This window comes from Talpa europaea (genome assembly GCF_964194135.1).
Source record: "Talpa europaea genome assembly, chromosome: 5".
Classification (NCBI taxonomy): domain Eukaryota; kingdom Metazoa; phylum Chordata; class Mammalia; order Eulipotyphla; family Talpidae; genus Talpa; species Talpa europaea.
This window is the reverse complement of record NC_140071.1, coordinates 115,550,808-115,565,906: the sequence shown is the minus strand read 5'-3', so window position 1 is coordinate 115,565,906 and position 15,099 is coordinate 115,550,808. Positions and strand designations below refer to the sequence as shown.

At 41.7% G+C, this 15,099-nt stretch overlaps 1 protein-coding gene across 1 annotated transcript in view; it reads left to right on the top strand.

The window, feature by feature from the left end:
* Positions 1-10,016: 10,016 nt before the first annotated feature.
* The window catches only part of SPATA18 (spermatogenesis associated 18), a gene marked incomplete at both ends in the record, with an annotated part of 43,227 nt that continues 38,144 nt past the window's right edge, over positions 10,017-15,099 (top strand). Inside the window, one exon of the mRNA XM_084233011.1 lies at positions 10,017-10,103. Coding sequence (XP_084089137.1) covers positions 10,017-10,103 — 87 coding nt within the window. The remainder of the gene's footprint in view (positions 10,104-15,099) is intronic.

Sequence of the window (15,099 nt, the reverse complement as noted above, 5' to 3'; positions counted from 1 at the left end):
GGATCCATGCAGACGGGTATTGGAGCCCTCCGAAGACCTGGAGGGACTAAGGAGAACAGACTGTTTGCCTGTGATGACGCTGGAGGCGCCATGGCGGCACAGAAGGTGGATACGGTCCGGAGCCGTGGGACGAGACCTCGCATGGAGGAGACGCCCGAGAGGACCAGCCAACGACACCGGAAAGGACCAGCCAATGACCCCTGAGGCAGCAGGCCGTTGCTGAAGCAGGGAGAGGCCAATGGACTTCAACTGATGGACATGGACTGATAAACTTGGACTGACAATCCCGCCAGAAGGTGGAGGACCTTGCAGGTTGATATGTTTTGGGACCCTGGGGGTGGAACAGTTTTGTTTGTAAACCCCAGGAGATGGGAATCTGGGGGTGGCCAGTGGGCCTAGATGGCCAAAAGCAGCCTGTGCATGCCCAGCAGCCAGGTAGAGGAGAAAAGCCAACTAAGAAGGCAAAAGCTGGTACTGATGCTAAGTTGAGAAGCCCTAAGCGGCTGTTAAGCAGCCTGGGTATGCTGAAGAACTGTGAGTCTCGTAAAATCACCTGTGGGTGATGCCCTGCTCATTCTTGAGTGAGGGTGAGGAGCTGAGGAACCTGTCCTTGGGGGACGGGTGGGGAATGTGGCTTGGGGTGGAGCCCAAGCCGAATGCAGTTTGGATCCCCGACCCATGTGCTTGTGCAGTGGGTTGGCCTGAGTGCAGGGGTCTGTGAGTCGCACTGGTGGCCATGAAGGCCGAGTGTTGGAGCGACTGCAGACAGAAACCCTGAGGGTTGGCGATTACCCCCAGCAGAATAAAATTGCCAGTCCCAGAGCTAGTGCATCCTGGGGGTGGATGCTGTGTGTGCCTTGTAGCTGAGACTACAGCCAGAGAAGGCCAGGAAGCCTGACGGCTCCTGGTGTGATATAGTAGATGCCGTGAGTGATTCCCCTCCCTCGTATGAGCAGTGCCTTCGGCAGCAGATTTGGTGGCTTATCTGCTGGTACCAATAATTGTCTTTTGCACTAGGTTGGTGCCCTGCCTGGACTTATTTGTGTTCTGTTGTATTTTGTTATATTTGATGTATTTGCTTTTGTGGGCCATGGCTGCATTGTTTGTTTGCTTAGACAATTGTATTTATATGTATAGATTATATGGCAGAAAACCCTGAGGGGGTGGACTGTAGGGTAAAGAAAATATCAGGCTTTTCTGCCCTTCCGCCATCAGGATAGATGATGGATCCTTGTCCTGAATGCATGCCTGATGGCGGGCACCTGGAATAGGGTGTGGGCATAGGTAGATGGGATTCAGCTGAGCTGAGACTGTGCTTTTTAAGGGCGGCGTCACGGGGGGGACACCAGCAGCAGCAGTAGAAGCCGAGAAGCAGCAGAACGAACTCTAGAGAGCCCAGATAGAGTGAAGACTTGCTGGGGGCTGGGAGGCTGGCAGGCCCCAGCCAGCACCCCTGCCTGTCATATGCCTGGTGAACCCCAAATAAAAAACCTGCAAAAGTACTGAGGACTCTGACTCCTCCTTTACCCGGTCTGCATGGGATCAGAAAACCTGCACTGTGCCCGTTCCTGCCCTTACACTGACCAATGAAGAAATGTGTTTCCCCAATGCCGGAAGCGCTTAACTCACATCTCTAGCCTCACTCCTGCAGAGTTCGAGAAAGAGCCTACATCTTAGGCAGGAAGAGTGTAAATTATAGGCTAGTGCTTTGGGGTCAGCAAGAATTCTCGGTTACTAGTCTGTTTCATAAACTGGGCTTGTCTGATCTTCAGCCCTGGTCTCTGGTTCTGGTACCTGTAGTGCTTCCTATTTGTCTTTTTCTTCTGCTTGGAAAGCCCTTTGTCTTGTTCTCTGGCGTGCACACTCTTACTTGTCTTCCAAGAATCCATTCAAGCATCATATTCTCTCTAGAGCTTCCCCACACTTCCACAGGCAGTTTTATATACTCTCTTCCTTAACTCTGTTGCATATTAACTCTACTCCTGTTTTTTTGTGGCACTTCAGATTGCATTGTATTTTGCCTTGTTTTACTATCTGACTTTATCTAAGACAGTGAGCTCTCTCTGGAAGGTTCATGTTTTACTCATCCTTTTACCTACACTGCCTAGAACAGTACTGAATTTTAGAAATCTGATATTCCCGTTTCTAAGACCAGACTTTGATTTTACCAACTTCTAACCCACCTACCAACTTCTCACACACATAGGTGGTAAGACACCTGATAATTGATTTTCTTGAGGCCAAATTCTTATGGAAATTTCCCCCAGAAGTCAGGTGGCACTCAGGGAGTTAGAGAGAGAAAATGATTTGTCAGACCAGCAGGCTCAGTGGGATAACTCCCCAAAAGTCTGAGCCCCGAATTGCAGGATTGGTAAGGTATTATACAGTTTATTGGCGGAAGCTTGTTACCCCATCCATCACACACTTTCTTGATTGTTTGGGAAGGGGGTCAGGGTAGCCATAGCTACTACTGCAGGCAAGCAGCACACCTCAGGAACTTTCTGCTCCAGCAAACCGCAGAATCCAAGCAGCAGACTCAAAGCAGCAGACTTAGCCACTAACTGTTTCAAATTGCCGGTTTGGCTAGCTGGGGGAAAAAGTTTCTTAGATTCCTCATTGCTGAGCTCCTCTCTCTGACAGGAAACCTCAGTGTTCTGGATGCTGATTACTGTAGTCTTTAAAGAGATCCAATTTATTCACATGACCAGATTGTTAATGCAGGTCATTCCCAGATGCATTATCTTCAAGCATTTTCCCCTGGAAGGATAATTAAGAGTTCGAATTGCTCCTGACAGTGTCTCCAGTCCTCCCAGTCCTATGAGGTGGATCATATTATTCCCATTTTACAAATGAAGAAATTTAGGATGATAGACAAGTATTGAAAAGCCAAGATCGAATGTAGTTCCACTTGACTAGTCTTTGCTTTTTCTATCACATAAAACCTTTAATTCTGCCATTTCCTTTTGCCTGTGACATACTATTAGCATAGAATTACAAAGCAAATTTCCCCAAGTGTAAAGTGACAGTCATTTATAAAACAGTTATCCCTTTAATCACTTTACAATGCATTAAATAGCATCCCTCAAAAAGGTACATTTAAGTCATACTTAGGTATCTGTGAATGTGTTGGTATCTGGAATAGGGTCTTTGCCGATCTAATTAAGTTAAAGATGTCAAGATGACACACCTTGTATCTAGGGTGGGTCTTAAATGTAATGACTGGTCACCTTATAAGAAAAGGAGAGGACAAGACAGACACCTAGAGGAGATGAGACAGAGATTGGAGTGGGTATCTACAAGGCAAGAAAAGCCAGGACTTGTCACCAGAAGCTAGGAGAGATGCTTGGAAGAGCTCCTCCCTCAGAACCTCCAGAAGAACACACCCGGCTGATTTCTGACTTCTAGCTTCCAGAACTGTGAGAGAATTAATTTCTGTTGTTTGAAGACACCAAGTTTGTAGTAGTTTGTTACGGCAGCCTTTGAAAACTAATATGCACTTGAAAGTCAACACATCCAAACATTGAACCCAGAATCTTCCCCCCATCTGTCTTTGTGTTTCCGTTGAATGACGCTACCATTCCATCAGAAACCTCAAAGTCATTCTGTAATATTTCAAGTGTGATCTTTCTGATGAATGTCACTCCTCACCTTGAGTTTAAAATCCTTCACTGCCTTCCATGATAAAAATTAAACTCCTTGTATTAGCACATAGGCCTTACTTTCTGGTTCCTGTCTACCTCTTTCTAACCACCTTTCCTGCCCCTTCCACACATTCATTCTTTTCTCTAGCTATATACAGTATTTGCCAAGGCATCCTGTTCTTGATGTTGTGTGCATTTGCATAAGTGGGATTTTACTTTTTTGACTGCCTAGTCTCTGACTTGTCCACTAAAACTCAGCTAAAAGAGCAGTTCTTCATTTTTGCACACAACACTAGTGATAAAGGACTGATCACAAAAATCTGCAAAGAGCTGATGAGACTCAACAACAACAAAGAAAATAATCCCATAAAAAAATGGGCAGAAGAGCTAAAAAGAAACTTCTCTGAAGAGGAAATGCAAATGGCCAACAGGCATATGAAAAAATGTTCAACATCACTTGTAATCAGGGAAATGCAAATCAAAACTACCATGAGATACCATCTTACACCAGTGAGAATGGCACATATTAAAAAAACTAGCAACAACAAATGTTGGCGAGGGTGTGGAGAAAAAGGAACTCTCCTGCACTGTTGGTGGGAGTGCAAACTGGTCCAACCACTATGGAGAGCTGTGTGGAGATTTCTGGACCTACTAAACATAGAGCTTCCATAGGATCCAGCAATTCCACTCCTAGGTATTTACCCAAAGGACACAGAAACATCAATTCCAAAGAACACCTGCACCCCTATGTTTATAGCAGCACTGTTTACAATAGCTAAGCTTTGGAAACAGCCCAAATGCCCAAAAATAGATGACTGGATCAAGAAGATGTGGTACATATATACCGTGGAATATTACTCAGCATTCAAAATATATAAACATGCAATTTGCAGCACCATGGATGGCACTGGAAGGGATCATGCTCAGCGAAATAAGCCAGAAAGAAAAAAAAAAAATACTGGATGGTCTCACTCATAGCAGGAATCTAGAAAACTTAAATAAGGGACCAGGAAAATGAATAACTATAAGAAAGTGAAAATCAAAATCAACAAAAAACTATGAACCAGAGACACTTTTAGGGGGGTAGGTGGCGGGAGGGGAGGGATTGGGGTCAAAATGGGGGGGTTGCAATTGTATGGGGAATATAAAAATAAAATTTATTTAAAAAAAAAAATCCCCCCCCCCAAAAAAAAAAGATTGAGGGCAAGGATGACTTCTTTTCTGAACTATCTATAATAATGGAAACCTGGTGTGAAATAGTAGGGTTATCTTGTGGCCCTCAAAACTGTATTCAATCTACTTTGTGTTTTCTTTTTTTTTTTTTTTTAAAGATTTATTTATTCATTTATGCAAGCACTGGGTACAGTCAGAAGTGCGGGAGGGTGAGAGAATTCACCAGAGCCAGAGCAGGGAGCAGAGCAGGCAGAAGGACCGAAGCACACTGCTGAGGGGAGCAGCAGGAGGCAGGAGAGGTCTGCGCGCCATGTGGGACCCTCCTCCGGTGGCCGGGGAGCAGCCGGGGATCAAACCGGCGCTGCAGAGGCTTCGGGCAGCATCGCAACCCAGCGCTCAATCGCTGCACCACCGGGGAGGCCCTACTTTGTGTTTTCTTATTCTAAGATGTATTTAGTATAAGTGTTCTGTCATTTATTTAGACCCCGATATCATAATGTTGTGATATGCCAGAATTTTCCTTTAGTTTTATAGTTTAGCCAATAATAAGCAGGAATAGTAATTTTAAAGAAATATTCTGAACTGTCGTTCTGAGTTGGGAAGGCTTGTCAGCACTACATGGGAATAACATCCCTGTTTCTCTCCGGTGGGAGCACCTAACTTCAGTTCAGATCCCAAACAATTCGTTCTTTCTCCAATGGCCATTTAAATTTTTTTAATTATTTGCCTTTCCCCCAATGTGACAGGGAATGAAACAGACCAATGAAGATTTATCTCATTGATAAAATGACAATACAGGGTAGTTGAGTTAGAGGCACTGAGTAAATGGATAATTAGCATTTTGCTACCTGCTTGTGGAGACAAAATACCCTTATAATACCACCAATCAAAATTGGATTTCAAGGAAACTTCATGCCAGTGGGTCAGTGCAGACTTTCTTCAGATAGTAATATGGGCTCTGACTAAAAGACACAAGATCCTAACAGAGAGAGCTGTAAACAAGAACAGCGTGGCACACACAGAGGTGGATCGGGGTGCCTGAAAAAGCACAGATAGAGCAGAACAGGTTATTCTTTTAGTCACACTGTCCTCAGTGAGAAAGGACTGAGTTATGATGAGCATCCCACCTTCTATTCTTGCAGTTTATTGCAGATATTTATGCTCAGTGTAGTGTGATGCTACATGCACAGCTCTCACTACACTGAATAGATTCAGTTACTCTTTCGTTGGCTTCTTAAAATCCCCAATTAAAAAAAAAAATCTTGGCAGTTGATCTGATGTAGTTGACATTCAGAGTGGACAAAATTAAGAGCTTTCAGAAAGCCTATTCCATATAGAAGTCTGATTACATTTCAGTTCTGTACAACAAATGGCTTCTGGGTGGGTGGTAGACTATGATGCCATAAGAAAAACCAACTGGCTATTCAGTTTGCTTTATCCTACCCCTATGGGATTATGACATCAGAGAGAAAGCAGCCAATCATCTCCTTCCTTCATTTTTTTTCTTATTGTTGACCAGTCAGTTTAACAAACTTTTATAGAGAGTCTAGAAGGTGTCAGGTGCTATGCTGAGGACATAAAGTTAAATAAACATCTGTCCTTTCCTTCAAGAAATTCATAAGCTTATATGGAAGATAGGCAAATAAGAATAATCCATGATAATTCGAGCATTTTCAACATATCCAAACTCAGAGAAAATGTGAAAAGTGATAGGCTCTGAGGGAGTTAGGAAGATTTGTGAGTTCAAGCTGGGTTGAAATTTATTAAAAGTGCAACTATAGAGAAATCCCTTATCTATTTCATGCAGGTTAGGCATATTAGTTATCCCATCAGTTTTGCAGAATAAATTGTACTTAAGAAAGATGCTCAACTTTTGGTGATTGGCTAATGTTCTTAGAAGCAAAGCTTGACCTGAACTGAACTGTGAAATAAAACTGAAACAAAGGGCAAGATTTGCTCAATATGAACCTTAACCAGCATGTTAGCAACAGCAACAAAACAGCATTCATCTAGTCCATGATTTTCATTACATAGATGGGGGAAAAAATGAGGCTCAGAGTGATTACAGACTTAGGTCAAATCATAAGAAATCACTGATTGGCAGAGTGAGAGACAAAGAAAATGTCCATGTTCTATGTTTATTGTTCTTTCAACTTCTCCATGATAACTGATAGTGTATCACAAAAGAAAGGTTTGAACCTTTTCTTTTTTCAAATAATAGCTTAGTTGATGACACTTTAAATCAAATTGGGACAAGTTAGAGTACCAAAATATTCTCCAAAAAGAATCTTTACTTATCTGATAATCTCATTCAAATAAATTAAAAAGGTAGACTTATTGGCTTAAAATAAAACTTACCCTTGTTGAATTCCATACTGATAATTTAAAGTATAGGGATTTTTCCCCCTAATTTTATTACCAGCATTAATTCAAATAATCCTCCCAACCACTCTAAGTGCTGTTTTTTCCATTGAGGTATAATTGACATATGAAATTATATTGGTTTCAGGTATACAACATGATTGGGTATTTGTATTGGGCAGCACCATCATGTCTAATTAATATCTATCACCCCAGGTTGTTATATTTTTTCTTGTGATGACAACTGTTAAGATCTACTTTCTTAGTAACTTTAAAATATGCAGCAGATTCTTCCTTAATCAACAACATAGACCCTTTGCACTTCAGGCACTAATTCTCTTAATTTGTTATTCAGCACCCATCAAAAACTCTGTGGCCAGAATTGTCATTAAGGGCACTTATGAGAATGTCCACTTATTCCTGCAGGTATGGAATTTCTAAGCTTGTAGAAGCATAGGACATCCCAGGAAGCTAAGAAATGGGTATCAGTTACGTGGCCCTCTCTTTGCTTATGTGTATTTTAGTGTTACTGTCTTGGCATGGATCAAAGATGACTGCAATTAACAATCAAATCAAAATTCTATATTTTCTTTTAAAAAGTCTTATTGAAGACATATGTCATCTATATTATACTAGACTCTTTGAAAAAGGATAAACATTTTAGAACCAACCAGAAAAATCTGTTTCCATTCAAAGAACTGGTATGTTTACTTTCAAAATCAAGTAATAACCAAACTAGAAATTTTCCTTTCTGCTTTGGCTTACACAGAGCAAAGAAATAAATGTAAAATAAGGCTCAATCTAGTACATAGATTTAAATTTGGGGCATATTTGTTTTTTCATTCAAAATGTATTTCTAATCCAACAGTGATATTTTCTACAAGCCATTTAGTGCAAGGAAATCAGATCTGCTTTTCTGGAAGTAGTGGGGAGCAGTCAATGATGAACACATAAAGATTCTTTTGGTTTGTTCTAAGTCACTGTGGTCTGTGCTTCTTTGTTACTAATAAACACAGCATTCCTACTAATGTTCTGTAGAGTTGTAGGGAGACCAAAAGGCACACCATTGTGACTGTGGGTCTTTAAGGTCTTGAATGTATTGATAGTTGCGGGACTACAGCATTGTAGAGATAAATAACATCTTGTGTATATTCTAAGGTGAGTTCTAAGATCTGTTCTATCCTTAGACTAGACCCAATGAGTTTAAATAGTAAATTAGTAATATAGCTTTTTGGTCAAAGCTGTTTCAAGTCTGCTTAAATGTTGATGCTTGGGCTAACATTTTTTTCTGAGGATAGTATAGTTTTTGGATACTTTATTTCTGATTATATCTTCATAAAAGCAATTTGTGTTCATGGCTTTTAGAAAATCTGAAAGCAGATTAAAATCATCAATAATCATATCTTGAGTTCATATTGTATAACACAATATATATAAATTTTTGTCACTTAACATGTAAGAATTCCTAGATACTAGATATTTTCCAATAGCAAGATTTTTATTGTGCAACATTTTAGAGAATGATTTGTTCAACCATTATCCTATTATTGGAGATTGAGATGGTTTCCAACTAGTTTCTTTATTAAATATGATACTGTGCTACATATTTGTAGTAATAGTGATCATAGTATTTATGAGGGCACTTACAACAGTGTTAAGCATTGTGCTAAGTACTTCATGTGAATTATTTTATTTAGTCTTATTATAATCCTGTGAAGTAATGATATTGTAACTTATTTACAGATGATGAAACCAAGCAAATTAAAGAGCCTACAGCAAGGAAGGTCTAACCCCCAACCTGACATACACAAAAGTTCCAACTTGTTTTATGATTAAGTAAAAGATTCAGAGATCCCAATTGCCTATTGAAATATGCAATTATTGACTCCAGCTTTAAAAATATGAGGTTTTCTCCATTTCTCTATATATACATAGATAGATGTAAAAGAAACCATCTAATAAATATTTTTCTTGGGACCATAATTGTTTTAATTTAGTAATTATTATCATACTATGATAAAATAAAGTGCCATGTACCCTTGTAGTCTACAGAAAATTCGAGGAACCCAAGCTCCAGAGAGCAGCCTCTCATTTTTATCAGAGGACAGCTAACTCCACTGCAAAAGAAATGAAGAGGTGTTGAAAATCCTCAATATATGAAAACGTATGTCCATACATTGTCAATTGCCTAAAGAAACAGAACTGAGTTAAGCTCGACTGTGGAGACTATTTCAATAAATAGATAAGGATGATCTGCAGCCAGCACATCATCTGTAGTCTTGGCGTCCTCCAGCCCCCCCTCGACCAAAGTTTCTGGGGCTTCGGGCTCTCCAGTGCTGGACCCCCGGCGGCAGCAGCAGCAGCTGGAGCGGGCGGGCTGCAGCCGGAGGAGCCTCGAGCTGCGGTGCGGGAGCAGATGCGGGGGCCGAGGTTGGACCGCGGGGCAGGAGGTGCGTGGAGGGCTCCAGGGGGCTGGGCGGCGCCAGCGTTGCCACGAAGCGGCCAACTCGCGTCCCTAGCAGCCGCCCGCCCACGTCAGGGTTTGTTTAATAATGCCCGGGTATTTATGGCCCCCGCGGCGGGCGCGCGCCGGGGAGCCAGAGGACCGCGCCGGGCAGCGGATGAGGCGCCGCGGCTGCAGCCCAGGGCACCTCCCCCCGGCTTCCCGAACCCTGCCCGGTCCAACCCGAGGGGGAGGATGGAAACACCAGCCGCGCTCTGAGCCCCAGGAAGACAACACCCTCCCCGCCACCTCAACACGCAGTCCAGCGAAGACCCCCGCCGCCGCGTCCCCGCCCAAGCCTCGATCTCCCGGAGAGGGGCGCAGCAGCAGCGTGCGCGATGGCGGAGAACCTGAAGAGACTGGTCTCCAGCGAATCTTTGCGATCGTTGCCCGACAAACTAGAATCCTGGCTGCGGGACTACAGCGTGAGTCGGGGTGGGAGGCCGCTGGGGCTCGCCCGCCTTGTAGCTCCTGGCACTGCCTTCGGCGGGGCCTTGAGGTTGGCTTCTGGGTGGCCGCTTTGCAAAGCCCAGGCGGTTCGGTTCCTTGTCCCGGACAGGATCGCAAGTGTCTGCCGCACGGTGCGCTTTTCTCCCCGCGGCGCTAGGTGGCGCTGGTGCGGCGCGGCGCGGCGCGGCGCGCGGAACTAGGAGTGAAGGAAGTGCGCGCCCAGTCGTAACCAAGGACGCTAGCGGTCCTAGCAACAGGAAAGAACCATTTCTTCCAAGGTTCTTGTCAAGCCTGGCATTCTCTGGCCCATTTCTCCCGCTAGTAACTCATCCTCCCCAATCCCCAACTCTACTAATTTTTTTTATTATGTCCCTCCCCGTATATTTCCGCAAATCCCCCACTCTGAGGGTACTCAGGGATAGTATCAGAATTTTTTTTTTTTTTTTTAAATAAAAATACACCCTGAGTCAGTGAAACCGACACTTGTCAACGTGTGGGTTTCACTTGTGCGCTGGTCAGCGTGGCAAGTAAGGCACAGTTTCCACACTGAGGTCTTTGGCCGAGGCTTTGGGATGAGGCAAACTGCTCTTCTAGTCCCCGCTCTTAGAGTGGGCTCTCCTTAATCTCCTCCACACAGTGTTAATATTCCATCCTTGCACCTTTAACGGATGAGACCCACCCGCAAGTACAACCGTGAGGCTGAAAGAGCTGGGGACTCCGTTAGCCCTGTATAGGTGTGGCTCTGCATCGTGCTGGCTGAATGCACTGGGGAATTTATTTAATGTCTCTGGGTCTCCGAACCTTATGTTAGACGGGAGAAACTGGATATATAAAATTCCTTTTTTGAATATCAATTTTTTGAGCCTAGATCAACTTGTTTCTGAAATCTTACCAGGAAAATGCAGCTGGGCTACTGTGGTGAGCCCCTGTCCTTTTCCATTCACTCTTCAACCAGAGCTCTGGGGCCAAGGGAAGCTCAAAGGATATCTACAGCTTTCTCATTAGCCTTCCTTCCAAGATTTAGTATTTATACCCTTATCCACTTTAAAATAACCAACACTAGCTGTTCCTGCTCCATCAAGAAGAAAGTTAAAAATCACTATCACAGAAGTCTTGGATTCCACTCCCCTAGTGCCCACTTGCTAAATAGTCTCAAAAAATCGAGAATAAATCTTAATGCATGTATTCACCCTTCTTCAAAGTAGCCTTACAATTTTTTTCATTGCCTTGTGGCTTAAATAAACTCTGAATTTCAAAAAGTATATTCCGTTTGTCACAAGACGATGTTTACCACAGACTGAGAAATGCCCAAGTTGATCACACTTTCTTCTCTGTAACAGTAGAATCACAAACAGTTTCATTCTAGGACCTCTCCCTAATTCTACTTCCTCTCCACTTCTGTGGCAGGAACTGCGCTCTCAGAGATCATTGCCTTTCCACATCATACGATCTCTTCCTGGGCACCATCTTTTTCTCTTGAATTATCTGGCATCTCTTTCACATTTGACTGTGGACATCCCTTTTCTACTAAGGTGCTAATATCTAATTTGTCTCTTGCATTACCCATTTCCTTCTTCTTCAAGAGCCAGATTTTAGATATCTCTTTGACCTCCTGAAAGATCTCGTACACATAGGCTAGTGACTCTCAGGATCTTTTCTCATCCAAACTCTGATTTCTCCAGTTACCTACAAGACATTTTCCATCAAGCTATTGTCCTCTCAAAGTAAAATCAGTCTACAAGGACCTTAGCCTCTACAGGCCCTAGTCACTCATTTCTTTCCTAACATAATTGTATTCATCGTAACACACTTCTCATCCTTTTTTCCAGCATAATCTGTTGGTACTGACTTCAACATTGAACAGTCTGAACACTTCATCACCTCCACTGTTACCACCTTGCCTACCTTCCATCATCTTTCAACTGTATTATTATAAAAATAAGCCAAAGGAATTCTTCCAAATGGCAAATCAGATGTTACTGCTCTGATAAAACCCTCCAGACTTCAAAGTTCCTACAACAGCCTTCAAGCTCCTACATACTTGTGCTCCTTTAAATTATGTGTTTTCACCTATCACTGTCTTTCTTACCTAACCTACTCCAGCAAATACTGGCCTTCTTATTCTTTTTAGAGCAAAATTGTCCAACAGAATTTTCCATGATGATGGACATGTTCTATATCTGCACTGTCCAGTTTGCTGGTCATTAGGTACTTGAAATGCAAGTATAAATCGAGGACCTGAATCTTTAGTTGCATTTAAGTTTAATCAATTAGAATTCAAATAGTCACATATGGCTAGGGTTTTAGACGTAACAGTTCTAGAGCACATCAGCTGTCCTCCTGCTTCAAGGCAATTTGCACTTGCTGCTTCCCTCTGCCTGAAAAAATGAAATATAATCTGTTTTTTTTTTTTATCAAGAGATCAGTACCCTCACTTTCTAGAATCTTTGTTTAAATGTCACCTTCTCAGGAAAGACCAACCTGTTTACAGTTGCAATCTCCTCCCTAACTCTTAACACTCACTGTGTTCTTTCCCTGCCTTTGTTCTTCCATAATGCCTATACCTTCTAAATTTTACTAATTTACTCACATGTTTTGTCATTCTTCTCATCTTCCTCTCACTAAAATGTAAACTCCAGAGGGCAGAAATTTCTGTCTTGTTTGGCTCACCGCAATACTGCTAGGCTCAATAAGTAATTGTTGCTCTAGAAGTTGTTCAATAAGTAATGACTGACTGAAAACCACCACTGACTGAAAACCATTCTCCAGACACCAGTTTTTTGGACTCTTCTTAAAACCTCCTGTTTAGTGTAGAATTAACAATGAATCAAATATATCTTTTATTCAGCCTTTATTAAAGTTGAATCAAAACCAGAAACCACATTTCTGATTAGGTGTGCAAGTGAGAGCATGCAAGTGTTTTTAACAGTTTTCTTTCTTGTGTGTGTTTGTGTGTGTGTGTGCACGTGCATAGTTAAGGAAGGATGAGAAAATATATATTGCTATCAAAATATAGGTTACATCTTAATTTATTTTGTGTCTTTTCATCTTAGTTTGACTTTTTGACAATTGCGTAGATCTTTTCCATAATACTGAAAGGTTGTTTTATCAGTTCCAAGGACTTTTGACTTGAAACCTTAAGATGAGGAGTATTCATTGTTAAAATATAGGTTGTAGGAAACTGCTTGTTCATTGAAAGCTGTAATTATGTATGCTGTGAAAGTTTGATTTCACTGCTTGTGAGTACATTGATTTAGTTCTAATTAACTCAAACAAAAATAAAAGGTCATGGATACTCCTCTAGAAATAGGAGCAAGATTTAAGTTATCCCTCTTGAAAAAAGTTAGGTCAAAGATTTAAACAGATTAATTCTAAAATGCAACACAGATATTTGATTTTTCTCCGCGTTAGCCAGTATTTGCATTAATAGTTAGATCCTATTTAGTTTTTCTTCTAAACTTTTCTAATATTATTTCTTTCTTATCCATTTCCATCTCTTTTGCCTTAATCTAACCATCACTGCCATCTCATGCACAGTCTGTTACATAGTGTCCTTTATAAGTTGTCAGAGATAATAAATTCTTTCTATCTCAAAGCCTTTGTTTATGCTTATTTGTTGGTTTGTTTTTAATCATTACAACATCTGGCAATCTCTTGGACCCTATGGAAAAGTAGCTCTGCTTAAGTTTTTAAAAATGAATTTATTTTAAAAATTCCAAGAAACTTTCTATTTTGGTATTCTAGTGTAGTTTTATTTAATTTAAGTGTTTATTAAATTGTATTTTTTTAAATAAGGCAGTAATCCTTTACAATACTCTATGATTTAAAGGTGTAGCTTCATACCTTTTCAGATACATGTTACCACACCACAAGCACCACCAAACCCCCATAGTCTTCTACCGTGTCCACTGGGCCCGCTCCCCTCTTTGTTTTTGTTAAGATTTTATTTATTTAGTTTTGCTTAGAAGAACTGGGGTACAGGCCAGAGGTGCGGGGGTGGGGGACAGTGAGATGATTCACCAGAGACAGAATAAGGAGCAGAATAGGCAGATCTACTGAAACACACTGCTGAGAGGAGCAGCGGGCGAGACAGCAGAGGTCTGCTGTGCCACATGGTAGCTCCCTGGCTGGGGACGGAACTCCTGCTGCAGTGGCTGATGATAGCTTCATAGTGCTGAAACTTTGACCCCTGCACCCACAGGGAGGCCCAGCCTCTCCCCTCTTTGTTCCCTACCTTCCACCCTCCCCTCTGGTAGCCTCAATTCTACAGTTAGATTTTAAGTGTTATGTTTTGGTTTAGTATTGTTTAGTATTGTTTTTTGTATTCCTCATAGGAATGAAATCATCTGGTTTTTGTCTTCCTCCTTCTGACTTATTTCACTTAGCATAATCTCCTCCAGTTCTATCCATGTTGTCACAAATGACAAAATTTCATCTTTTTCGTAGCTGAAAAGGATTCGCATATGTATACCACATCTTCCACATATCTGTCAGAGGATACTTAGGTTGTTCCAATCATTTGGCTATAGTAAATAGTGCTGCAATAAATATAGGAGTGCATATGTCCCTTTGAGTTAGAGCTTGTGCATTCTTTGAGTAGATAACTGGGAGTGGAATGCTGGATCACTTGGTAGGTCTATTTGTAATATTTTGAGAAAGCTTTTCTTTAGCGGGTATTCCAGTCTACATTCTCGCCGACAGTGTACAAGAGTTCCTTTTTCTCCACATGCTCACTAACACTTGTTTATTCTGGTCTTTTTGATATGGGCTATTCTCACAGGTATCACATACTATCTCAGTGTGTTTTGATTTGCATTCTCCTAATTTGCATTTTTTCAGGTGTTTTGTTGGCCATCTTTATCTCTTCTTTGAAGATGTGTCTGTTTAACTCTTCTGTTCTTTTTTTGATTAGGTGCTTTGTTTTCTTTCTGTTAGGTTTGAGTTTTTGTAAATCTCAGATATTAGCCCATT